General features: G+C 43.1%; 1 protein-coding gene across 2 annotated transcripts in view; it reads left to right on the plus strand.

Moving 5' to 3' along the window:
* Positions 1-27,604, plus strand: part of LOC146762970 (nipped-B-like protein) — a 162,772-nt gene that overhangs the window by 43,061 nt on the left and 92,107 nt on the right. The window contains exons 8-9 of one of the 2 annotated variants that reach the window (XM_085571239.1): positions 4,127-4,220; positions 26,848-27,480. In XM_085571239.1, coding sequence (XP_085427365.1) covers positions 4,127-4,220; positions 26,848-27,480 — 727 coding nt within the window. The remainder of the gene's footprint in view (positions 1-4,126; positions 4,221-26,847; positions 27,481-27,604) is intronic. The other variant, XM_085571240.1, reaches the window with a different exon arrangement.

Below are 27,604 nucleotides of genomic sequence, written 5' to 3' on the forward strand. Positions count from 1 at the left end.
CCTGTACTTGATGTGGAGGTAAACATAGTGACAAACGATGAGGAAAAGGCCGAGGTGCTTAATGCCTTCTTTGCCTCAGTCTGTAATACCAGGACCAGTTTTCATCCAAGTACTTGACCCTCAGAGCTGGAAGACAGGGATGGAAAACAGAATGAAGACCCCCATAATCCAGGAGAGAATGGTCAGTGACCTGCTACACCACTTAGACCCACACAAGGCCATGGGGCTGAATAGGATACACCCAAGAGTACTGAGGGAACTGGTAGAACTGCTCACTGAGCCATGTTGCATCATTTGCCAGCAGTCCTGGCCAACTGAGGAGGTCCCAGGTGACTGGAAATTGGCAAATGTGACAGCCATCTATAACAAGGGTCAGAAGGAGGATCCGGGGAGCTAAAGGCTTGTCAGCCTGACCGCAGTACCTGGGAAGATGGAATGGATCATTTTGAGTGTGATTATGTGGCATGTGCAGGACAACCAGGGGATCAGGCCCAGCCAGCAGGGGTTTAGGAAAGGTAGGTCCTGCTTGACCAACCTGATCTCCTTTTATGACCAGGTGACTCACCTAGTGTGTGAGGGAAAGGCTGTATGTGTGACTATGTGCACTTCAGTAAAGCCTTTGATGCTGTCTCCCAGAGCATTTCCTGGAAAAGCTGGCAGCCCATGGGTTGGACAGGTGCTCTCTTCACTGGGCTAGGAACTGTCTGGATGGTCAGGCCCAGAGAGTGGTGGGGAATGGAGCTACATCCAGTTGGCGGCCAGTCACCAGTGGAGTTCCCCAAAGCTCAGTATGGGGGCCAGTCCTATTTAACATCTTCAGTGATGACCTAGACAAGGGGATCAAGTGCAACCTCAGTAAGTTTACAGAGGGCACCAAGTTGGGTGCGAGTGTTGATCTGATGGAGGACAGGAAAGCTCTGCAGAGGGATCTGGACAGGCTGGAGCAATGGGACAAGGCCAATTGTATGAGGTTCAACAAGGCCAAGTGCCAGGTCCTGCTCTTAGGTCCCAACCCCATGCAGCTCCAGGCTGGGGCAGAGTGGCTGGAAAGCTGCCCACAGGAAAAGGACCTGGGGGTGCTGTGTGCCCAGTTGGGCAAGAAGGCCAATAGCATCCTGGCTTGGATCAGAAATGGTGTGACCAGCAGGACCAGGGCAGTGATTGTCCCTCTGTACTCGGCACTGGTGAAGCCACACCTCAAGTGCTGTGTCGGGTTCTGGGCCCCTCATTGCAAGAAAGACATTGTGGTGCTGGAGTGAGTCCAGAGAAGGACAATGGAGCTGGGGAGGGGTCTGGAGCACCAGGAGTAGCTGAGGGGGCTCGTCCTGGAAAACAGGAGGCTCAGGGGGGACCTTCTTAATCTCTACAACTCCCTGAAAGGAGGGTGGACCCCAGTGGGAATTGGGTTCTTCTGGGGAACAAGAGACAGGACAAGAGGAAATGGCCTCAAGTTGTTCCAGGGGAGGTTTAGATTGGATATTAGGGAAAATTTCTTCATGGAAATGGTTGCTAAGCACTGGAACTTACTGTTGAGTCACCATCCTTGGAAGATTTCAAAAAATGTGTGGATGTGGCACTTGGGGACATGGTTTAATGGTCAACATAATGGTGGTGCTGCATTATTGGTTGGACTTGATGATCTTAAAGATATTTTCCAACCTTAACAATTATGTGAAACTCATTCAAAACTGACCGACTATGAAAACATAAAGCATACCATCATCGGTTCGGTTTAATGGGAAAAAGACTGAGGGTCAAAAGTAAGTATACCTTTAAAAACTGATTTTAGTGGCCATCCTGCAGAAAACATTTTGAACAAGTGGAATTAATTCAAGTTTTACATTTATATATGAACAATCACGTTAATCAGAATGTTGCACCTTTTAAAAAAAGTGTTAATATTGGCAGAGATAGTTATGAACAAGGAATATTAAATCATATAATGTAAAACTTTATATTTTTTCTTAGCTTAAGGATTTTTTTCTTTAGATGTTATGAATGTCTGCAGGATATTGTGTGTTTGCAATATTCGATTTTACTAAATTGGCAAGCATATACTTGAAGGCTCACTGTGCTTATGCTCAAGTAAAGGACCATTTTTTGAGAAACCTGAGAATAATAGAATAGCTTGGGTTGAAAGGGACATTAATGACTATCGTGTTCCAACCCCCTACTGTGGACAGGGACACTTTCCACTAGACCAGATTGCTCCAGGCCCCATCCAACCTGGCCTTGAACACTTCTGGGGATGGGGCAGACAGATTCTCTGGGCAACTTGTCCCAGGGCCTCACCACACTCACAGGGAAGACTTCCTTCCTAACATCTAATCGAGATCTACCCTCTTTCAGCTTTAAGCCCTTTCTCCTTGTCCTATTGCTACACTCCCTGTCAGAGTCCTTCTCTGTCTTTGTTGCAGGCTCCCTTCAGCTATTGGAAGGCTGCTCTAAGGTCTCCCTGGAGCTTTCTCTTCTCCAGGCTGAAGAGTCTTAATTCTCTCAGCCTTTCCTCATAGCAGAGGTGCTCCTGCCCTCTAATCATCTTGGTGGCCTCTTCTGGACTTGCTTCAGCAGGTCCATGTCCTTCCTGTGCTGGAGATTCTAGAGCTGGAGGCAGTACTGCAGGTGGGGTCTCACCAGAGCAGAGTAGAGGGACAGAATCACTTTCCTTGACCTGCTGGGTTACACTGCTTTGGATGCAGCCCAGGCTGCAGTTGGCTTTCTGGGCTGTAAGTGCATGTGAGAACATGCCCAGAATATAAGTTTGTGCTTACATTTCTCCATTTGATGAAGTTCTCATCTAGGAAACAGTAAATGAGGACTTCTACAGTAGCTGACAAATTTTAAGGAATGGCATGTGTGTACCTGAAAGATCATCTACCTAGTTAGTTAGTTCAGTTATTTTAATAAAAGATATCTTTGCCTTTGTCCTTGGCAGTCCATGGGTAGAGGACCTCTCCTCTTCTAATAAAAAATACATATATAAAAGTTACTAAGCTTTTGTTTCCCCCAGTATTTTGGTGGGTTTGAGATTTATTATAATTCAAATATAATTCATGTTTGAAAAAATAATCTTACTTTCAGTGTATTAATTAAACAAGTAACTGTTATATCAGCAAATTAATTAATTTTGTCTTGCAATAAAAAGCATGTTAGTTTAAGGTATAGTTGTTTTTATTGCATCAAATCAGAATATTAGATTTTTTTACACTTGAGGTTTTCTCACCAGGCAACAAGTCTTTTTGCAAGCAGTTAGAAAAATAAGTGTAATTAATGGCACATAATGAGTTTTAGATTCATTTTGCTGTGGGAGGGGAAAAAATTTAATAGAATTGTTTTGTAAATGCCTATGTATGATGAAATGGGTGACATCTGGTTTCTTATGAATTTATATTCTTTGCCTTGTAAGCACTTTCAGTCCATAAATATCAAACTATTTTCTTTATCCTTAAGCAGTGTAAACTATGCCTTCACAAGGCATTGTGTGCAGTGGCTGATCTACTGCTATGCGTGTGGAAATTGGCTGTTTGGCCATTGTCAGAGGGAGTGTGTAGTTGACATCCATCTATCTCAGTTGCCACAATGGTTGTGCTACAGATTTTGTTCAGTCCTGATATGTTTATGTTGGAGGGTATGAATACAAAGTTTTGGTTTGCTTAACTGCAAAAGTAAGATGGCATTCTAATAAACTTTAAGGGTAGGCTAATTTAAAAAATGCTCAATTTGTTTAAAAATGAGAAAAATCTACTTATTTTACTCAATTTCTTTCAGTTGGTATTGTAGAGAGTTCATATTTCTGTTTTTCAGCTCTTTACTATAAGTATATGTATCAAAAAACTTCTAAATGAAATCTTAATGTCAACCAAAAGTGCTTATTTAGCTGGAAGGCATACATGGATTTATTTTTGTGTGCATGTTCTGGTTCTAAATTCTTAAGGCTGATTATTTTTTTGAATTTTGCCTATATAGTAGTCTAATAGCAGTCCAAATGACAAAAAATTTTATATAAATATTTTTCTAATATTTTTCTATACTTTTTCATCCAGTCCGTTTTATCAGTATATGTACTAATTTCAGTCTTTATTTTATGAAGTGTTCATGATTTTTTTTTTTATCATGGTCACTTTAGGATGGCGATCCTTCAGTAAGGAATGCTGCATCTTTTTCCTTGAGGTCACCACAGTCAGTCTGCTCTCCATCTGGAAGTGATGGAACCCTTAAAGGTAATCTAGCAGTCATATATATAAATGTATTTTTTTCCAGTTTTAAAACACAGAGTTTAAAGTTAGTTCTCCCAACTTCTGTATTCCAATAGTACTAAAGAGTATGTCATTAATTTTTGGATACAAAATTATTTTGAGCCCTGATTCAGAAGAAATTTCTGAAGGTTCAAAAATTGACTAATCATACTTCAAAACAAAGCTCAAAGTAATGAAGGACAGAATAGTTTTAAATCCTTTCTAATATGAGGATTAAATTCTTTAAAGGAATGGTTTCAGTTGCTCTACATAAGAAATTATTTAAAGGCAGCATTACAAGTATTGAACTCTTAACCAGCTCAAAAGTGTTTTAAGATGTAATGCTTGTCTTGATTGCAATAATCAAATTTTATGAACATGAAATTAAAAGTAGTTCAATGAACACAATATATATAGCATAAATGAAGCCTGAAAACCTTAGTTGTGGAGAAGGAATAGGTTAAACTGTCAGTCAGCTGAGAAAATAATTCTTTATGCTAAAATATGTAATGCATACTGCCATTTTTAATATTCTCCCAAAGAAGCAATGACTGAGATAGATGAGATTACTTAGGTAGGGGTTTGGGCATATTCTTGTTAATTTAAGTATTCAGTGCTTATGTATTTACATGGCAATAATAAAAAGAAGCAATAGTGTTTTCTTCTCTTTAATCCTGAAACAAAATTAAATCTTTATGGGTGGTCAGATTAAGGTGGAGAGGGAGAAGAGGAAATGGGGGAGATTCCAGAGATGGTGAGGGTATTGGGGTTGTGCAGCCTGGATAAAACAAGTCTTTGAGCGTGGATGTAGATGATGATGATGACAGGAACACACAGATGGGATGACACACAATAGACAGACAGACCTTAGAGCAGCTTCCTCATACCTATGAGATTATCAGGAAGACTTGAGTCAGGCTTTCCACAGTGTTGTGGAGCAAGGATGAGACACAATGGACTTCAATTGAAATGGGAGATTCTGACTAGATATAAGGAAAACCTTTTCCACTATCAGGACAGTCGAGCATTGGAAAAGCCCAGAGAATCTGTGCATTTTTCATTCTTGGATGTTTTCAAGACCTGTCTGGATTAGCCCTGCATAACATGGTGTTGTGGTTTAGGAGTGATACTTCCCAGTTCAGTGCCCCCACCAAGACTCTCCCAAACTATGTGCCCTTCTCTTGTTCTCCCATTTTCCCCTCCCCCTCCTGCTGTGGTGGGCCGTAGAGGAGAATTGGAGATACAGGTGGCAAAGATCATGTGTTGAGATGAGAACAATTTACTGGAAACAGCAATGAGATAAGAAAAGGAACAGTGGCAGCAACAATACTAATGACAAAGGGTACAAGAAAGGAAATTATTCACATGGAAATCCCCCTATAATAGCAGGTGTCTGGATGGCTTCCTCTGCCCCACTTACTCCACTGGAAGGAGCCCCTTCTCCCCAGAAGACACTCCCTTTCCCCTTGCCCCCAGCAATGGTGTGAGGTAGTATAGAATAACCTCTGGGTCCTAGCCATGCCCCCTCACAGCTACTGCAAAAATTAACCCTGTCCTAGTGAGAACCAAGACACATGGCCTTGCTCACCCTGCTTTGATCACAAGGATCAACTAAAGGCCTCCTGAGATTCCTTCTTAACTGAATTATTCTATGATCCTGTGACTGTTAAATGATCACTGTGGTTCATATTCTGCAGGCATATACTGTGGTAAATAGTGATAGAAGAAATGTAGCTCAAATGCAAGTGAGAAGTAATTGTATAGCATGCCAGCATCAGTATTTTAGGAGGTTTTGTGTTAAAGAACTTGTGAGACTTGTGTAAATGGCAGAGACTAAATGTGGTTGTTTTTATTTAACTCTGTACACAAAATTTATGTTTGAGCTTATCAGTTTAACAACATTGTGAATCTAAGCTACTTCCACTCAAATATATGATTACCATTGTCACCTAAAACTGGGAAATAAATGTTCCAAACAATTTTTTTATGTTAGGAAGCAAACATTGCTTTATCAGCAGCACTGGATGCATGGGAAATTCTCCTCAAAGCATGCATGTCCAGTAACCTAACAGACCCGGTTATATTCCTGAAACTAATATATATTCATCATATGTCCATTACATTTTCATCATATAACATATTGCATATTTCATCACATATCATATTTGTATATTAATAGGGGTCTTTTGAGGGTCTTTGGTGGTCATTTGAGAACATCCCATTCCTTTAAATTCCCTTTTATATTCCCGGATTATCTGATGAATCTTTCCTCCTTGATAGTATCTCAAATATGTGGTCAGGTCACAATGCACTTCTCTTATCATTCTTTACTCCAGTAGTCTATCTCTGTTCTCAAAACTAAGATATCTGGTAGTACATATTAATCACTGATATAAGTAAACAAGGAAACATTAGCTGTCATAAGACTTATTAGTCACAGATGTAGGGAATTAAAACAAGACCACAGTAATCTGTGGCATTTGTACTAAGCACTGTATGGTACAAAACTAAGCATTAACCACTAATATAGGGATCATATAGTATTGTGCTAAATTTAAAAGAATTTTCCTACATCTTCCCCCACTGCTGCATAGACTTCTTCTTAAAGAAATATAACTTGTTCGGTAACCACTCAGCCAGAAGAATATTTGAATTATTTTTCTGGTTAAAGTTGCTGCTGTTTCAATTGGTTGTCTTGGAACTTGTTTTGAAGGTATACCTTTCATGAATATTTCTGAAAACAGCTGATTGTACAATTCAGATTGTAATATTTCAGCATTTGAGAGGCTGAAAAAGTGGAAGAGGAGCTTTTTGATTCACCTGTATGTTAGCTTTACTTTTCTTATTGATAAAGCACACAACTGAAATACTGTTACTAATGGTGCTACCATTTTGACTTCTTCAAGAAATTAATTAACCCTGATTGAGAGAACCAGTTCTTGATGCTGCAAGAATCTTGCCAGATGTTTACTTCCTCTAATCTTGCATTTTAAAAATGTATTAAAGAGGTATAGATTAGTGCTATTTAGAATATGTGATCCCTGACAGTGAGGGTTTTTGCCTATAATTTGGAGTGAAAGTGATTGGTTATGCTGATAAGTTTTCCAGTGACAAACAGCAAGTATCTACACTGAGCTTTTTGTTGCTACTATCATTTGTCCTTGAGCATTTGGTTGACAAATTGAAAACTTTGATAAAGAAGGTTAGCAAAATAATTAATTGTTTGCTTGGGAGGACAAAACGAATGGCACTAGACACCAGTCCAGAGAAAAAACACAGGAAGGATGTTATATCTAATCTTTCTTATATAACATAGAAATGTGAGACAATTACTGAAGGTATGTTTACAGACTGCATTTCTGTACTTCTGAGATGGAATTAGCAAGGACTTCTGGAGACTTGGAGATTGTGATTGTACAGCTCTGAATTACTTTGTCATGATGAATGATTACAGTCTCTTTAGGAGGGATAGGAAGGGCAGGTAAGGTTGGGGGAGTGTGGCACTATGTAATAGAGGGACTGGAATGTGTGAAGCTTACAGTTGGTCATGGCATGGTTGAGATCCTCTGGGTAAGAATCAAGGGGCAAACAAATAATGAGGATGTCATTGTGAAAATCTTTTATAGACCTTCTAGCCAGGACCATGACACCGATGAATTATTCTTTGAGGAACACCTCTAAATCAACCACCCTTGTCCTTATGGGGAACTTGAACTTGGCAGTTGTTAACTGAAAATATCATACAGCTGGTACAAACAGGTCCAGAAGATTGCTAAAACACCTGGATCACAACTTCATGCAACAGGTCCTAAGGGAGCCGACTCGAAAAGACGCCCTTCTTGATCTGCTGCTGGTCAACACAGGATCTCATGAGCAAAGTGGTGATTGGCAGCCATCTTGGCCACAGTGACCATGAAGAGATTGAGTTTAAAATCTCTTGACAGGAGGAAAAGTGCCAGCAAAACCTCAACTCTGGACATGAGGAGAGCAGACTTCAGGCTGCTCAGGGAACTAGTGAGTAAGGTCCCCTGGCAAAAAACTTCTGAAGATGCTGGGGTCCAACAGTGCTGGTCATTTTTTAAACATCACCTCCTAAGGGCACAGGAGAAGGAAATTGCCCCATGTTGGAAGTCAAGCAGGTGAGGCAGAAGGCTAGGTGTAGCTGAACAGTGATCTCTTGGAAATAAGGCTATAAAGGAAGGTGTATGCCCAGTGGAAGCAAGGTCAGGTGGTATGGGAAGAATACAGAGATGCTGCTTGCCACTGGAGGGAGAAAATTTGTGTGGCCAAAGCTCAACTGGAGTTGGAGCTGCCAAAACTGTGGGGGACAATAAACAGAGTTTTTAAAATACGTTAATAGCAAAAGGCAGTGAAGAAATAACATTGGTTCATTACAGGATGAGGATGGTCACCTCACAAACAGGGACATGGATGAGACAGAGATGTTTAATGCATTCTTTGCCTCCATCTTTGGCTCCTCAAAGAGCTGCTGATGTCACCATGAGGCCTCTCAGTGATTTTTGAATGGTCTTGGGAATCTGGAGAGGCCTCAGCTGATTGAAAACTGGCAAATGTCCCAATTTTAAAGAAGAGCAAGAAGAATGATCCTGAAAACTACAGGCCTGTCAGGCTCACTTGAGTGCCTGGTAGAACTATGGAGAGGAAGAGTAAAGTTGGGACAATGAACTTTAGGAAAGCAAACTTCCAGCTCTTCTAGGAGTCAGTCAATAGGAACCCCTGGGAAACTGCCCTCAGGGACAAGGAAGCAGAATAGAGCTGGCAGATGTTGAAGGAAGCCTTCCATATAGCACAAGAGCCAGTGATCCCCAGGAGCAAGAAATTGAGCAAGGAAGGCAAGAGATGGGCATGTCTCAGTAGGGACCTGCTGGTCAAACTAAAGGGTAAGAAGGAAATGCACAGGCAATAGAAACAAGGATAGGTATCCTGGGAAGAGTATAGGGATGCAGTCCAGTTGTGTAGGGATGGGGTCAGGAAGGCCAAGGCAAAGCTGGAACTGAACTGGCAAGAGACGCAAAGAATAACAGGAAGGACTTCTGGTCTGTCAGCAGTCAAAGGTGTTACCCCCCTGATAAACAGTGCTGGAAAACTGTTAAGAATGGACAAGAAGGCTGAGGTACTCTACAATTTTTTTGCCTCAATCTTCAATGCCAACCTCTTTTCCCATACCTGTCAAATGGATGGACAGCAGGGTGGGGACTGGGGGAGAAAAGTCTCTTCCACTTTAAGATCAGGCTCATGACCATCTGAGGAACCTGAATGTACATAAGTCTATGGGACCCAATGAGATGTATCCCAGAGTCCTGAGGGAATTGCCTGATGTAGTTGCCAAGCCACTCTCCATGATATTTGAAAAGGCATGGCAGTTAGGTGAAGTCCCAGGTGACTGGAAAAAGAGAAATATTGTCCCCATCTTTAAAGGGTAGAAAGGAGGACCCTGGGAACCACCGCCCTGTCAGCCTCACCCCTGTGCCTGGGAAGATAATGAAATAGACTCTCCGGGAAGCTCTGCTAAGGCACATGGAGGACAGGGAGGTGATTTGGAACAGCCAGCACAACTTCACCAAAGGCAAGTCCTGCTTGACCAACCCAGTGGCCTCCTCTGATGGAGTGACTCCATCAGTGGACAAGGGAAGGGCTACAGATGTCCTTTCTGTGGACTTCTGTAAAGGCTTTGATACAGAGCCCCACAACATCTTTCTCTCTAAATTGGAGACAGATGGATTTGATGGGTGGACTCTTCAGGGGAGAAGGAATTGTTTGGATGGTCACATCCAGAGGGTTGTAGTCAACAGCTCTGAGGCTCAATGGACATCAGTGACCAGTGGCATCCCTCAGGGGTCTGTACTGGGACCAGTGTTATCTTCATTAATGACACAAAGGGATCCAGGGCACCCTCAGCAGATTTTCAGATGACACCAAGCTGAGTGGTGCAGGTGACTCACCTGAAGGACAGGGCCATCCAGATAGACCTGGACAAGCTCGAGAAGTGGCCCATTGGAACCTCATGCAGTTTAACAAGACCAAGTGCTGATGCTGCACCTGGGTCGGGGCAATCCCCAGGATCAATCCAGGCTGGGGGATGAACAGATCAAGAATTACAGAATAACTAGGTTGGAAGAGACCTTCAAGATCATTGAGTCCAACCCATGCCCTAACACCTCAACTAAACCATGGCACTGAGTGCCACACCCAATCTTTTTTTAAACACATACAGGGATGGTGACTCCACCACCTCCCTGGGCAGACAATTCCAGTACTTTATCACTCTTTCAGTAAAAAACATTTCCTAACATCCAACCTATATTTCCCTTGGTGCAGCTTAAGACTCTGTCCTCTTGTTCTGTCAGTTGCTGCCTGGAGAAAGAGACCAACCCCCACCTGACTACAACCACCTTTCCGGCAGTTGTAGGGAGTGAAGAGAAGCCCTAGGGAGAGAGACTTAGGGGTGCTGGTTGGTGAGAGGCTGGACATGCCCTGTCTGTGTGCACTGGCACCCAGAAACCCTGTCTGTGCTGGGCTGTACCCAAAGAGGAGTGGCCAGCAGGTTGAGGGAGGTGATTCTGTCCCTCTACTTTGCTCTGGTGAGACCCCACCTGCAGTGCTGCCTCCAGCTCTGGGGTCCCCAGCATAGGAAGGACATGGACCTGTTGGAGCAAGTCCAGAGGAGGCCACCAAGATGATTAGAGGGCAGGAGCGCCTCTGCTATGAGGAAAGGCTGAGAAAGTTGGGACTGTTGGAATGGGCTCTGAGTAACCTGATCTAGTGGAAGGTGTCCCAAAAAGATATGATGTTGTAAGGACTAGATGTCCATGAGCAAGGTCAACAAAGGGAACCTGCAACAGCAGCGCATGGTAGCTACCATAAAAGGAAATGTTGAGTGATCGTAGTGGGTAACTCTGTTACGGGGCACTGAGGCCCCCATCTGCCAGCCTGATAGAGCTGGGACAGGTATGCTGCCTACTGAGGGCTGATATCCATGATGTTGCCAAGAGTGGCCCAACTTGTCAGGAGTACAAACTACTACCTGCTATTACTTTTTCATGTGGGTACAAATGATCCTGCAAGCCAAAAAGTAGGTAGGATCAAGGAAGGCTATAAAGCCTTGGTGAGGCAGGTGAAAAACATCCATGATCAAGTCATCTTTTCATCTATCCTACTGGTCAGAGAAATGGGGATTGCCAGAAGCAGACGCATAGTGCAGATCAGTCTGGCTCTATGGCTGGTGCCATCAAGAAGGTTTTGGCTTTTATGACAGTGGGTTGTGCTTTAATGATTGCAGCCTGTTAGGGAGGGATGGGATTCACCTGTCTTAAAAGAGCAAGAGAAGTTTTGGCAGCAGGTTGGCCAATTTGGTGAGATGGGCTTTAAACCAAAGGACTTGGGGATATGGTCCAAAGTGTCAATACTCATGCCATTGCTTCCTCCTGGGGAATAGGTCATACCAGTCATTGCAGTGAATGATGTTACTTGACTGCCCCTCAAGGTAAGGATCAAAGGAAAAACCACATCGAGGGTGGTTATGGTTATGGTGAATCCTCTTATACCTCTTCTAGGGAACCTGCATGCCTGATTGCCTCACTGAAATGTCTGTATACAAACACATGCAGCATGGGTAATAAACAGGAAGAACTGGAAATCTATGTGCGGTTGCAGGGCCATGATCTCATTGCAATGACAGAGGCATAGTGGGACAGTTCATGTGACTGAAATGTTGTTGTGGATGGGCATGTACTTTTTAGAAAGGACTGGTCAGAGAAGCAAGGTGGTGGAGTTGAACTTTATGTGAGAGAGCAACTGGAATGTATTGAGTTCTACCCAGGGACAGACAAACGAGGTGAGAGTATGGGTGAGAATTAAGGGACAGGCTGAATAGGTGACATTGTTGCAGGTGTTTACTACAGGCCACCTGATCAGGAGGAGGAAGTTGATGAGTCTCTCTATGGGCAACAGGAAATAGCCTTGCACTCACAGGCCCTGGTTCTCCCAGGGAACTTAAACCACCCTGATATTTGTTGGAGAGTCAACATGGCCCAGTACACACAGTCCAGGAAGTTCCTGCAGATCATTGATGATAACTTTTTGATGCAAGTGGTGGAGGAGCCAACAAGGAAAGGTGTGTTGCTGGACCTTGTACTTACAAACCAGGAGGGACTGGTTGGAGACATGAAGGTTGGGGACAGCCTTGGCTTTAGTGACCATGAGATGGTGGAACTCAGGATTCTGCATGAGGGAAGAAAAACAGTTAGCAGAACTAGAACCTTAAACTTTAGGAGAGCCAACTTCAGCCTCTTCAGGGACCTGCTTAGAGGAATTCCATGGGATGGGGCTCTAGAAGAGAAGGGAATTCAAGAGAGCTGGTCAGTATTTAAGCACTATTTCCTCCAAGCTGAAGACCAATGTATCCCCACGAGTAAGAAATCAGGGAAAGGGGGCAGATGTGCATGGATGAGCAGGGAGCTTCTAGCAAATCTCAAACACAAGAAAGAAATTTTTGGGATGTGGAAAAAGGGACAGGCCATGTGGGAGGACTATAGGAATGTTGTCAGGGTATGCAGGGCTACGACAAGGAAAGTCAAGGCCCACTTGGAATTGAGTTTGGCAAAAAACATCAAGGATAAAAAGAAGAGCTTCTACAAGTATATCAGCAGCAAAAGGAAGATTAGGGAAGTGGGGCCTCTGCTGAATCCAGTGGGTGTCCTGGTAATGGAAGATACAGAGAAGGCGGAATTACTGAATGCCTTCTTTGCCTTAGTCTTCACTGCTGAAGATGACTCTCAGGAGTCGCAGACCTCAGAGGTAAGAGAGGAAGGCCAGAGAAAGGAAACTTCCCCTGGTCGTAGAAGGTTGTATTAGAGACTGGCTAAACAGACTCAACACCCATAAATCCATGAGCCCATGATGCACCTATGGGTGATGAGGGAGCTGGCAGATGTTGTTACTGTTGTTACTCTGTGGTTCTCCATCATCTTTGAAAAAGTTGTGGAGAATGAGAGAGGTGCCCAATGATTGGAGGAAGGCCAATGTTACTCCCATCTTCAAAAAGGGCAAGAAGGAGGACCCAAGAAACTACGAGCCAGTCAGCTTCCCCCCATCCCTGGAAAGGTGATTGAACGGGTCATTCTGAAGGTCATCAACAAGCCTGTAGAAGAAAAGGAGGTCATAATGAGTAATTACCATGGATTCACCAAAGGGGAAATCATGCTTGACCAATTCAATAGACTTCTGTGATGGTATGGCAGGATGGGTCGATGAGGGGAGAGCAGTGGATGTTGTCTACCTCAACTTCATCAAGGTTTTGATGCCATCTCCCATAACATCCTTGTAGGTAAGCTCAGGAAATGTGGGTTGGATGAATAGATAGTGTAGTGGTTTGACCTTGGCTGGGCACCAGGTACCCATCAAACTGTTCTATCACTCCCCAGTGAGACAGAGGCAAGCAAATAAGATGAAGAACAACTTGTAGGTTGAGATAAGGCAGTTTACTAAAGCAAAAAAAGGAAAAGAAAAAGTTTGCATGTGCATAAGCAAAGGGGAAAAGTTAATCTCTACTTCCCCATCAGTGAGCGATGTTCAGACACTTCCCAAGAAGCAGGGTGTAGTGGTTGCTCTGGAAGGCAAACATTGTAGAATAAAGAATGTTCCTCTGTTCCTTTTCTCTCCCTTAGGTTTTATATCTGAGCTGATGTCACATGGTATGGAATATCCCTTTGGATAATTTGGGTCAGCTGGCCTGGTTGTGTCCCCTCCCAGGATCTTGCTCACTCCCAGCCCCTCAGCCCCTTGATGGGGGGGGGGGGGGGGGAATGTTGAGGGACAGCACTGATGCTGTGCCAGTGCTGCTCAGCAGCAGCCAAAACACTGGTGTGTTCTCAACACCTTTCCAGCTTCCAATGCAAAGCACAGCACTGTGAGGGCTGCTAACAGAAAATTAACTCTATCTCAGTCAGACCCAATACAGACAGTGAGGTGGATCAAGAACTGGCTGTCTGGCAGAGCTCAGAGGGTCGTGATCAGCATGGCAGAATCCAGTTGGAGGCCTGTAGTCAACGGTGTTCCCCAGGGATCAATACTGGGTCCAATCCTATCCAACTTGTTTATCAGCGACCTGGGTGTCATGGTTTGACACTGGCACAATTCCAGTGCCCCCATGAAAATGCAATCTCTCAATTGAATGCTGTGAAATGCAATCAAGAACAGAGCAAAGCAGGCCCAAGCTTAATAACAGGAAAAAAACTTTATTAAGCTACTACTATAAAAGAAAAAAGAAAGGGAAAAAAAACACACAAAGATCAAAATTAAAACCTTGCAAAGCATTCCTCCTCCCACTACCCAACTCCAACAAACCACAGCGAGACACAATCTGGACCCCAATCAGGTTCCCACCCTCCAGACAATCGATACCCAGTCCATCGAGAGAGAGAGAGGAATCCCTCCTGTGCCACAGACCCCCCAAGAAACACAGCTGCCACATCCTGTGTTTCCATGTCACACATGGCACCGCCCAGAGAAAAAGTTTGCCATGGTGACCCTTCTCCTTTCTATGCAGTGCTCTCACCACCAATGCATGGATGGACAAACTGCTTTTAGGATTTTTCCTTTCAAGGATGCCCTACCAAGAGGGGAAAAAAACAACGGTTCAGTTTTTCATTTTTGGGACCACAGTCCCCCCCATTTTCCCCTGGGGCCGAGGGTCCAAGAACAGAGATCTTCTTCTCTTCTCCTTCTTTGAGGACAGGGGGCACCACCACAAACCCTCTAACCTTTCTCTGTTCGTTCCACTTCTGTCTTTTCCCAGCTGAAGCAGGTCTCTTTGGCTCACTGGCATCCTCCTAAAATACAGTCTCTCTTGGAGGAGAAGATTGGTTCAGTCTATGGCTACCAAGGAAAAAGTCCAGCCGAAAGCCACTCCATCATCCCCTCCCATCTAGAATTTCTCTTTTTAACATTCTCAGGGTCCAAGCTGTCTCTCTTCCTCTCTTTCAAACCGAGGAGGAGTGAAATTTCACAAAGCTTTCATTTCTGAAGGAAGGGTTAAAAGTCCTGACTCCCAAGGATGGCTCGATGCCCAGATTCTCCGACTCCCACAGGCAGCTGGGCACCTTGCGGCCCCCCCGCTCTTCTCCTTCCCCGTGGTGAACTGCTGACAAACCACTGCTATCTCTTTCTCTCTCTCTCTCTCTCTCTCTCTCTCTCGACTCTGAGGGGGGAAAGAGAGACATCCCAGATTTCTCCACCCTTCCATCTGCAGGGGGCCAGCCCAGTTCCAGTCCCTCCACCCTTCGGCCTACCTCAGTCAGGCCATGGGCCTTCCCCTCCCCCACCCAGCCACCTGGCCAGGCAGGGGAGAGTCCTGCACTGCACGCTGACCAGAACCAAAGAGAGTGAGTTCTCCTGGGAATTCTGCTTTTAACCCCTCTGTGTTCTCAGAGGCGTGTCCACCTTCAATTGGTCAATATCCAAATTGACCTCTTCCTTCCAAGAAAATTCTTTTTCCGTGTCAAACCATGACACTGGGCAATGGGATAGAACATACCCTCAGCAAGTTTGCTGTTGATACAAAACTGGGGAGAGTGGCTGATACACCTGAAGGCTGTGCTGCTATTCAGTGGGGCCTTGATAGGCTGGAGAGTTAGGCAGAGAGAGGCCTAATGAGGTTCAACAAGGGTAAGTGTAGGGTCCTGCATCTGGGGAGGAATAACCCCAAGTACCAGTACAGGTTGGGGGCAGATCTACCAGAGAGCAGCTCTGCAGAGAAGGACCTGGGAGTGGGAGTCTTGGTGGATGATAAGTTGAATATGAGCTGGTAGTCCAACCTGGGGCCAGGAGGGCCAATGGTATCATGGGGTGCACTGGGAAGAGTGTATCTAGCAGCTCTGGAAGGTGATCCTCCCCTTCTAATTTGCTCTAGTAAGGCCACATCTGGAGTGCTTGTGTCCAATTCTGGGCTCTTCAGTACAAGAAAGACAAGGAGCTCCTGGAGAGGGTCCAGTGGAGGGTTACAAAGATGATGAGGGATCTGGAGCATCTCTGATGAGGAGAGACTTCAGGAGCTAGGCCTGGTTAGTCTGGAGAAGTCTGAGAGGGGATCTCATTATTGCATATAAATATCTCAAAGGTAGGCATTAAGAGGATGGTGCCAGACTCTTTTCAGTGGTGCCCAGTTGTGAGAACCCTGGGCTTGGTCTGGGGTCTCGTGTGGTGGTAAAGTCTCTCCTCCAACCCGTGCTTCCAAAGAAAAACTCCGCAGCCTCTTGTTGTTCGGTCTCAAGGCAGTTTATTGCTAGTTATCTAAAAGATTGTCTTCTCTGGCTACTGCGGTTTGGTCAGCAGCTCAGGCAGAGGCACACACACACCCTGACATCCTCTCTGTCTGCTGTCTTCTTCTCTTCCCTCGCCCAGGGCTGCTGCTATCTTTTATATGATATATTACGTATTACATGTTTACAGTTTTTCCCCAATACCTACTACCTATATTACAAGGTGCTTTTCTACGCTAAACCAATCCATAAGTGCCAACATCACCAAGAACATGGAGGCAAGGAAGAAGGAGGAAGAACAGGATCAGCCCACTTTCCTCCATCTTAGAACTTCTGACCCCCATGTACAAAGTAAAAACCCCCTTGTACAGGTGCTAAAACCCCCCTGTACAATACTAAAAAAATTTCCCCTCTGTTTTGTAACTACTTTTACTATACTATCTAATCCTTTGTGACTGATTTTTCCACCTCCAAAGTTGGTAACTCATTCCATGGCTCAAACTCAAAATCACAGCTGTTTGCAGCTTCCTGCCAGGGTCTAAAATGCTTCTGACCAAGGCCTGGAACCTCTAAAAATGTCTGAGAGACATTTTGAGTTCCAACACCCAGTGGCAGGATGGGGAGCAATGGCCATAAACTAAAACACAAGAAGTTCCACCTCAATATGCAGAAGAACTTTCCATTGAGAGTGGCAGAGCACTGGAACAGTGCCGCGTCCCCGCCCCAGACCACTGTCCTCAGCCCCGGCTAGCTCTCCTGTGGGGCACAGAACAGGCTGCCTGGGGGGGTCGTGGAGTCTCCTTCTCTGGAGGCATTCCAAACCCATCTGGATGTGTTCTGTGTCCCCTTCTCCATGTGACCCTGCCTTGGCAGGGGGGTTGGACTGGATGATCTCCAGAGGTCCCTCCTAACCCTAATGATGCTGTGATTCTGTGAAAGACCCTGGGGGCAAAACTGATGAGGAGTAGCTGAGGTCACTTGGTTTGTTCAGTGTGGAGGAGACTGAGGGGAGACCTCATTGTAATCTACAACTTCCTTCTGAGAAGAAGAGGAGGGGCAGCTCTGATCTCTTCTCTTTGGTGACCAGTGACAGGACCTGAGGGAATGGCTGTGGCTGTGTCAGGTGGGTTAGGCTGGATATTAGGAAAAGGTTCTTCACATGGAGGGTGGTTAGGCATTGGACCAGGCTCTCCAGGGCAATGGTCACAGCCCCAAGGCTCCCAGAGCTTAAGGAGTGTTAGGACGATGCTCTCAGGCACAGGGTGGGATTGTTGGGGTGTCCTGTGCAGGACCAGGAGTTGGACTCATTGATCCTTGTAGGTCTTTTCAAGCTCACGACATTTTATGAATGAGACCTGTCTGATTAACAGAATCTGAAAGAGGAAGAAGTTTTGTTTGCAACTCAGGCAATTATTTGAGAGATGACAGAAGGTATATTTTTTCTTTTGGTTGGTTATTTGCTTACTCAGCAGAGTAAAATTTCCCTGCTACAGAATTTTTTCCCTCACTTTTGTTCCAGTAAAGGTACCAGAGCAGCTGAAGTTTATCCAAAAGTTCTCGACTGGACTTTATCCTTTCTTTGTTATGTAATTGTTATATTTTTGGATATGCAAACACAATAGTTGCTCTGTTTTCTTGCTATCATCTCATTTAAGAAAAAAATAGTTCTATAAATTCCTCTACAATAAGTTAACATGTATTTTACATGTGTTGAGCTCATAAAATATTTTGTGGTCTCCATTACCCTAGACCGATTACTTATCAAAATCCTTTATTCATTTGCTCTACTTTCCCAATACTCTGGAAAATTGGAATTTTTTTAACCTAAGACAACTTCTAAAGATCTATATAGAGAAAAGTCTTCCACAATATTTTTAGTCCATTGCTTTCCAAAGAGAAGAATTCATATATTTACCATCCTGTTTCCATATAGTTCTTCTAGGAAAACATCTGTAAGAAATAGTAACAACCCATCTGAAATTATATGATTTTGTACTCTTTTCCAGAAATAAGTTGTATTTCTTCTAGAAATTATTAATGAGTACTTTATTTTTTTTTTAATTTGGAAAGATTGATTTTATTTTCTTAGGTATTTATAAGATCTCTACACTTGGTCCTTGCATGTATAGTGGTTGGCAAGAAGAATTAGCAATCTTCTCAAATCTGTAGTACAGACTTCAGTGCTCTCAGAGGTACTTGTTAAGAAAAAATATCATCTCGCTCTCTGTCATTCAGAACAAAGGTGGAAGAAATTTATTCAAAGATATTTTCTGACAGGGCCAAAATAAGCATTCATTCTTGTTTCTTTCTTCAAGTCTTAACATTTTTTATGCAAGGATGCTTCTTAATGCAGCAGTTTTAAGCTGGAACAGCCAAAGCTGAGGTTTTTCATGAGGCATTTAAAACTCTGGAGAAAGTGGTGGGACCCTTCCCTGAAAAATATTCAAAGAGTGTGTGGAAAGTAAATATAATATGTCCTGAAAAACCTCACAAATGTATGTTGTTCTTTGTCTCATATGCTATCCCTTTAAGTTTGAATTTCAAGTTATGCTCTTTGAAAATAAATGTCAATATATTCTGTTAATCAAAATAAGTAATTTCTTTATATCTAGTACAAAAGTTGGGAAGATTTCCAGAGAAAGATTCTTTGATTTTAGAAAATACAGCAGTAAAGGGCTTGGGGGCTTCCCATCTTCTTAATCTCATGTTGGATGAGATGTGCCAGTATCACTCTGAATAACTTCCATCTCATTTTTTTTGTTAAAATGTCAGTAATGGAGTTTCCTTACTCTTGCCATGAAACCTGTTCAAATTCTTAGTACTACAAAGGTTTTCCTCTAATGCTTACCCTGAATAATTTTTGTTGCAGTTAGGTATGACACTTCTTGACTTCTTTCCAATGCGAAAGGACAAACAATTAACACAGATTTTTTTTTACATGTTTAGCAATCATTTACATATCAAATAATGTTATTGTGTCTTGCAACTATCTAATCTTCTACAGACTGAACAGCACCATTTCTTTCGATCATCTTTGTATAAGTAATAATTTCTGAGCTTTTGTTTTTGATGTTTTTTATCTGAATTCTAATTGGTCTGCATTTGTCTTGATGTTGTACCACCCTAAATCATAGATACAACTCTATTTAAAGACTCAGAAGGATGAGTAGTCAGAAAAGTACTGTAGATGACGTATACTACTGTCATATGAATATAGATGCTCCTTTGGTAATAATTTAGATTTGTGTTGCAAGTTGTTATAAACATATTGCTGTCTTTCTGTAGAGCTTACTTCTCATGTTATTACAATTGCTCTTTCTCAGATAAATAAAAAGTTTGTGCTGCTTCTTACAGAATTTTTTTTTGTTTAAAAAGATTATTCCACTTAGTCAATAAAAGTGTAAATTTTGATTCTGCTTTTAACAGCAGTTGTGGGCCTCAAACACTCAACACCAAAAGCTCATTATGATAATTAGGTTAAGAAAATAATTATGTTACTTAAAAAGTTGTTAATGACAAATACTTTATGGTATTATTCTTAAGGCAGTGCTCTGGAAAGCTGCTTTTGTTCACCTCTGTTCTGTACATCCATTTTTACCAAGAACAACTGATATTTTGAAAATTTTACAATAGGGTATACTGCAGTCTTGCAGTATTTTTGTCTAGAGCATACTTCTACAGCTTGTTAGTGAAATTGTTATGAGAAGCTATATAGAAAGTCATTAAAAAGGTGAGACATGACACTCAGTGTAATCCATAAGACATTGCTCTATGGAATAAAATAGTTTTGATTTGGTGGTACTTATTCTTAACAATTTCACTTGGGAATGCTGCCTCTTTATTATCTCAATCCTTATAGTAAAATATTTTTTTTAGTATGTACTGAAATCATACAGACAATATGTAATACTGTGGACAGCACTTTACCATCCTTTTGAAGGAACTGTATTTCACTTTTTGAATGTGCTGTGTAGTCACAAATTCTGAATGTTATTCAGTTCTGAGATTGATTTAGCCAGGGTTCCAGGGTGAATTTGTCTGATCTCATTTCCATGAAAACACTCAGTTTATGTGAAGGTGGTAAATAGGATTGTATTAAATTTTAAAAAACCAAAACAACATGTACACATTGTAGCTTGAAGTCTGTTAAAATATTTAGCAGTAGTGTGTGTATGTTTCTTAGGATGTGTCATCACTTCAATTTTATCCAACACACCAACCATCCATGAGTGCAATATGGATATTCTTGTCTTTTTCTTTTCCAGTTTCTGACTCCAAAAAAATATTTCATAGAATCATAGAATGGTTTGGGTTGGAAGGGACCTTAAGCACCATATAGTTTTAACCCCCTGCCATGGGCATGGACACCTTCCACTAGACCAAGTTGTTTCAAGCCCCATCCAACCTGGCCTTGAACACTTCTGGGGATGGGGCAGACAGATTCTCTGGGCAACTTGTCCCAGGGCCTCACCACACTCACAGGGAAGACTTCCTTCCTAACATCTAATCGAGATCTACCCTCTTTCAGCTTTAAGCCCTTTCTCCTTGTCCTATTGCTACACTCCCTGTCAGAGTCCTTCTCTGTCTTTGTTGCAGGCTCCCTTCAGCTATTGGAAGGCTGCTCTAAGGTCTCCCTGGAGCTTTCTCTTCTCCAGGCTGAAGAGTCTTAATTCTCTCAGCCTTTCCTCATAGCAGAGGTGCTCCTGCCCTCTAATCATCTTGGTGGCCTCTTCTGGACTTGCTTCAGCAGGTCCATGTCCTTCCTGTGCTGGAGATTCTAGAGCTGGAGGCAGTACTGCAGGTGGGGTCTCACCAGAGCAGAGTAGAGGGACAGAATCACCTCCCTCAACCTGCTGGCCTCTCGTCTTTGGATGCAGCCCAGGCTGCAGTTGGCTTTCTGGGCTGCAAGTGCACATTACCAGCTCATGTTGAGCTTCTTGTCAACCAATACCCCCAAGTCTCTCCCCAGGGCCGCTCTCAACTCATTCTCTGCCCAGCCTGTACTTGTGCTTGGGATTTCCCGGACCTGGGTGCTGGACCTTGCACTTAGCCTTGTTGACTTTCATAAGGTTCCTACAAGCCCACCTCTCAAGCCTCTCCTGGTCCCTCTGAATGGCATTCCTTCCCTCCAGTGTGTCAACTGCACCACAAAGCTCCATGTCATCAGTGAACTTGCTGAAGGTGCCCTTGATCCCACTGTCCATGTCACCAGAAAAGATGTTAAACAGTGCTGGTCCCAATACCGACCCCTGAGGAAGGTCACTTGTCACTGGTCTCCATTTAGATATTGAGCTGCTGACCACAACTCTTTGAGTGTGACCATCCAGCCAGTTCTTTATGCACTGAGTGGTGCATCTGTCAAATCTATGTCTTCAGTTTAGAGACAAGGATGTTGTGTGGGACGGTGTCAAATGCTTTGCAGAATTTCAGGTAGATAGCATCAGTCACCCTGCCCTCATCCACCCCTGCTGTAGCCCTGTCATAGAAGGTCACCAAATTTGTCAGGCATGATTTGCCCTTAGTGAAGCCATGTTGGCTGTCACCAGTCACCTCCTTATTTTCCATGTGCCTTAGCATAGTTTCCAGGAAGATCTGCTCCATGATCTTGCCAAACACTGAGGTGAGACTAACTGGCCTGTAGTTCCCTGGGTCTTCTGCTTTTCCATTTTAAAAAGTGGGTTACATTTCCCCTTTTCCTGGCAGTGGGAGCTTCACTGGACTGAGATGACTTTTTAAATAGGATGGATAGTGACTTAGCCACTTTCTCTGCCAGTTCCCTCAGGACCCTTGGATGGATCTCATCAGGTCCCATGGACTTGTGCACCTTCAGATTCCTTAGGTAGTCTTGAACCTGATCTTCTCCTACAGAGTACAGAGGGACAATCACTGCCCTGGTCCTGCTGGTCACACCATTTCTGATCCAAGCCAGGATGCTATTGGCCTTCTTGCCCACCTGGGCACACACTGGCTCATGTTCAGCTGCTGTCGCTCAGCACCCCAGGTCCTTTTCCTGTGGGCAGCTTTCCAGCCACTCTGCCCCAGCTTGGAGCTGCATGGGGTTGGGACCTAAGAGCAGGACCTGGCACTTGGCCTTGTTGAACCTCATACAATTGGCCTTGTCCCATTGCTCCAGCCTGTCCAGATCCCTCTGCAGAGCTTTCCTGCCCTCCAGCAAATCCACACATGGGGATTATGCTTTCCCATTTCCAGTCAGTGGGAACTTCACTGTATAGCTGTGACTTCTCAAATATTATGGATAGTGGCTTGGCCACTTTCTCTGACAGTTGCTTCAGGACCCTTGGATGGATCTCATCAGGTCCCGTGGACTTGTGCACCTTCAGGTTCCTTAGATATTCTCAAACCTGATCTTTTCCTACAGTGGGTGGTTCTTCATTCTCCTAGTCCCTGACTTTACCTTTTGCAACTCAGGCAGTGTGGCTGGAGCACTTGCTGGTGAAAACTGAGGCAAAAAAGTCATTGAGTACCTCTGCCTTTTACATATTCTGGATAAGCAGGTCTCCTGTTTCCTTCTGGAAAGGGCCCATATTTCTGTAGTCTTCCTTTTATCACCAATGTACCTTTAGAAGCTTTTCTTGTTTCCCTTGATGTCCCTGGCCAGGTTTAATTCTCTCAGGGCTTTGGCTCTCCTAACTTGATCCCTGGATGCTCAAATTTTCTGTCTTCCTCCCAGGCTACTTGTCCCTGTTTCCACCCTCTGTCGGCTTCTTTTTTGTGTTTGAGTTTGTCCAGGAGCTCCTTGTTCATCCATGCAGGTGTCTTCTGGCATTTTTGCCTGACATCCTCTTTATTGGGATGCATCACTCCAGAGCTTGGAAGAGGTGATCCTTGAATAACAACCAGCTTTCATGAGCCTCTTGTCCCTTCAGAGCTTTATCCCTTGGACCTCTATGAAGGAGCTCCCTGAAGTGACCAACGTCTTCTTTCCTGAAATCTAGGGCAGTGAGCTTGTTGTGTGCCCTCCTTGCTGCCCGTAGGATCTTGAACCCTACCATTGAGCTTCATATTCCCCACCAGCCCCTCCTTGTTGTCGAGAACAAGGTCCAGCATAGCACCTCTCCTTGTTGGCTCCTCTGTCACTTGGAGGAGGAAGTTGTCATCAACACATTCCTGGAACCTCCTGGATTGCCTGTGCCCTGTTGTGTTGTCCCTCCAGCAGATGTCAGGGTGGTTGAAGTCTCCCATGAGCACCAGTGCTTGTGAATATGAAGCTGCTCCTATCTGTCTGTAGAGAGCCTCATTGGTTCAATCTTTGTGGTCAGGTGGCCTATAGCAGAGCCCCACTATAAAATCACCTGTCCCTGTCCTCCCTTCAATCCTGACCCATAAGCTCTTGGTCAGCTCCTCATCCATCTTTGGGCCGAGCTTCGTACATTCTAGGTGGTCATTGACATAGAGGGCAACACTGCCTCCTTGTCTTCCCTGTCCATCCTTCCTGATACAGGCTAAAGAGCCTGTATCCTTCCATTCCAGCATTCCAGTCATAGGAGTCATCCCACCATGTTTTCATGATGCCAGTAAGATCGTACGTGTGTGCACGTCTCTCATTCTTCCTGTTTATTCCCCATGCTGTGTGTGTTTGCATAGAGGCGTTTAAGTTGGGCCCGAGACTTGGACGGCTGCATGTTTTTGTCTGTGTTGCAACATCCTTTCTGGCGACTGCAGAGGGCATGAGTCCCCACTGAGTGGTTAGCATACCTAGGCTCCTCCTGAGAGGGCATTTGTCCACCACTTGAGCTCTGGAGCTAGTGGGGGGACTGAGCCCTTCCTGCGAATCCTGCCATGCAAACTGCTGCTGTGCCCCGCCCTGTTTGCCCACCCTGTTCGCAGGGCTCCCTGGAGCTGTTTGAATATGCCGAAGTTGCAGCTCCTGCTGTCGCCACTTACCATGCCTTCTGACTTCCTCAAGTCTACCCAAAGATAAAAAGACCCACCTTATCTATTGATGCAGTGTTATTTTTCAGCATGAGAAATACCAAATGAATACAATTAATAACAATCTTGTCAAATTTACTTAAATGTTTTTGACAAGGGAGAATTAAATGTCTCCTTTATTTGAAGTGCAGCTGTGAAAAACAGTAAATGTTCTATTGTTGCAACTTCTTAAGTATTTATTTAGGAGATAAATCAAGAGTAAGATGTCAATAAGATCTCGAAAAAGTTTTGAGTTGCCTCTAATATTTGTAGAAACAAAAATGCAGACTGTATTTCCAGTGAGTGGTAGTCATTGCCTTAAAAAAAATTAATAGCAAACAGTTTCTGCTGTACAGTATACTGAGATAATGTAAATTATTGTCTAAAGAGACAGTAATTAGAAGTGTGTGTGTGTGGAGGGGACATCACAAGAATAGGAATCTCTGGTTGAAGGCAAGTGAGTGATCTTCATAGGGTGTAGCCAGGTCTTCAGTACTAGTGATGGAGTGTGGTATCTAATCTGAAGAGGGGAAACTGAGTAGTGAAAAGATCTTGGGAATCGGGATGAGACAAAACAGGGCTTCCCAAAATTGTGGATTTAATTGGCATAATATGGAGTTGTTGCTTATGGTCAAGAAAAAGGGTAAGATAAATCCATTTCATACCCTGCTCTCTACATACAGAAGTTATAGGACTTTCACAGAACATACTAGGGAGAGAAAATAAGCATAGTAGTCTATGCAAAGAAGTCATCAGTAATGGCACACCTTTTATATGAATTGAAGCTTTGCTAGAAGTATCCATTCTCCTTTTCATTTACAGGTCAGTACATTGCTTAATAATTCTTAATATTTCTTAAAATATATGATAGAAATTTGAGCTTCAGAATAAAGCTACTTTCTTGTTTAGTGGTATATCCTGAAAAAAGCACATGGGGACTTGCATTTCAATTAGTTTCTGAGTGTTGTTAGAAGTATTGACCTATGATGACCTAAAACAGAATGACTGAGATGATTATTATAATCTCAGGCAATGCTTTCTGAAGATCAGTATTCCTCAGTGGATGAATGGGATTGGAGAAATGTTTGCATTGTTTAACAAGAGGAGGCTGGCCCTATTGGTCCAGGCAATAAGCTCTTTTTTCTCTTTTTTTTTTTTTTTTTTTTTTTTTCATACCAGTACTCCTTTTTAAGCCAAGAATTATAGCTCAGTTATAAATGAGACATGTTTAAAAACTTCTCTGTTTTTCAAAGCTTTTTCTGGGATAGCAGTTATGGGGAGCTGGTTTAATTTGAGGAACAAAAAATGTCATGTGATTAATTGAAGACTTGTAGGTACACAGTTTGTGGTAATTGGAAATGGGGCTGCAGCCAAGCCTCATCCCTAATGGGCTACAACTGTGAAAAGCAGGTGAACAGTATTGAAAGCAATGACACATGGAGTGCCAAGGTGTACTGACCAATCATCAAAGGTAACAGAAGGCACACAGGTGCATTGCATGAACATGAGGGGTATAAAAGGTTGGGCTAAAGCACAGGAAGGGCAGATGCTTGAAGCCTTCTCAGGTGGTGTGGTGTTACTGTGGGGTTGAGGCTCTCTGAAATTGTGTGATGATACTCTGTGTATCATGGTTGTCTCAACTGCAATGTGACAAAGACTGTTTTTAACAAAAAATGTTCTCTTTTAAAAATTTCTCAAGATGTGCTCAAAGTCTGAAATGGGTGCATGTCGGAATAGAAATTCATATGTTGCAAAAAAAGAGTGGCGATAAGGCAGGGAATGATAAAAAATATTCTAAGACAATTAGTGATTTTTAGATAGCAATGAGTGGGGGAGGTTGGAATGAGTTTACCTGAAATTTAATAAGAACCCCAAAAAAACAAAAGTTGAAAATTAACTTTCAGAATTAAAGTTAAGGAGGCTGTGTATGTTTTGATTATATATATATTTGGTTACTTAAAAATGTGTGGCTGAAATGGCTAATGCCTATGCACTGAACATTAAATCTTCATCACTGGACCTTATTAAGAATCTTTTTGATATTTCTGTTTTCTGTAGTCAGTGTGCTTTCATTGACTACTTTCTAATAGTTGATATTCTAAACATGCAGGTACAATTTTTATGTAGTCTTTTTTGGTGGTGTGCTTTTTTGTTTCATCTTCTCTGAAATGATCCCTTTTGTACCTGCAGCAGACTGCTAAAATTCCTAGGAAATGCACTGCAACTATCTGAATTACATCTTGATCTAGGAATGATGTGCTTCCTGCCAGTCTCACTTAGACTTTTTATGAACACAGATATATGTACAAATACATAACAAAAGTATCTAGGTTATATTTAGTGTGTTTTTATATAAACATGGAACAACATAACTGTTCAGTTTTTCTGAATTATTATTCTAGGATCAAGACAACCTTTAATCCAACAATCTCAACCTCCACCTTATTCATCACCTAGAGATGTTCCCCCAGACATATTGTTAGATTCTCCAGAAAGAAAGCAAAAGAAACAAAAGAAAATGAAGTTAGGCAAGGATGAAAAAGACCAGACTGAAAAAGCTGCAATGTATGATATCATTAGCTCTCCTTCCAAGGACTCCACTAAGCTTACATTAAGACTGTCTCGTGTAAGATCTTCGGATATGGACCAGCAGGATGATATGCTTTCTGGTTTGGAAAACAGCAATGTGTCAGAGGGTGATATTCCTTTTAAGGTGCAGTACCCAGGACAGACTTCTAAAACACCCGTTACTCCACAGGATGTTAACCGCCCATTAAACACTGCTCAGTGTTTGCTGCAGCATGAACAGACAGCTTTCCTTCAGGCACAACAAGTGCCTGTTTTACAACAGAACACTTCAGTTGCTGCAAAACAGCCTCAAACTCCTGTGGTACAGACACAGCAGCAGGTTTCGCAACAAGGAGCTATAACGTCATATGATGAAGTAGAATTGGATGCATTGGCTGAAATTGAGCGGATAGAACGTGAATCAGCTATTGAAAGGGAGCGATTTTCAAAAGAAGTACAAGATAAAGGTAAAAGGATTGTGTGTGTGTATACACTATATATTATAAAAGTATATATATGCATATAGACCCCGTATATAAACTTTCCTGTCATTGTCCCATAGTACAATTCTGTATACTCAGTGTAGGTTGT

Source organism: Lonchura striata, chromosome W, assembly GCF_050655825.1.
Source record: "Lonchura striata isolate lonStrDom1 chromosome W, ASM5065582v1, whole genome shotgun sequence".
Lineage (NCBI taxonomy): Eukaryota > Metazoa > Chordata > Aves > Passeriformes > Estrildidae > Lonchura > Lonchura striata.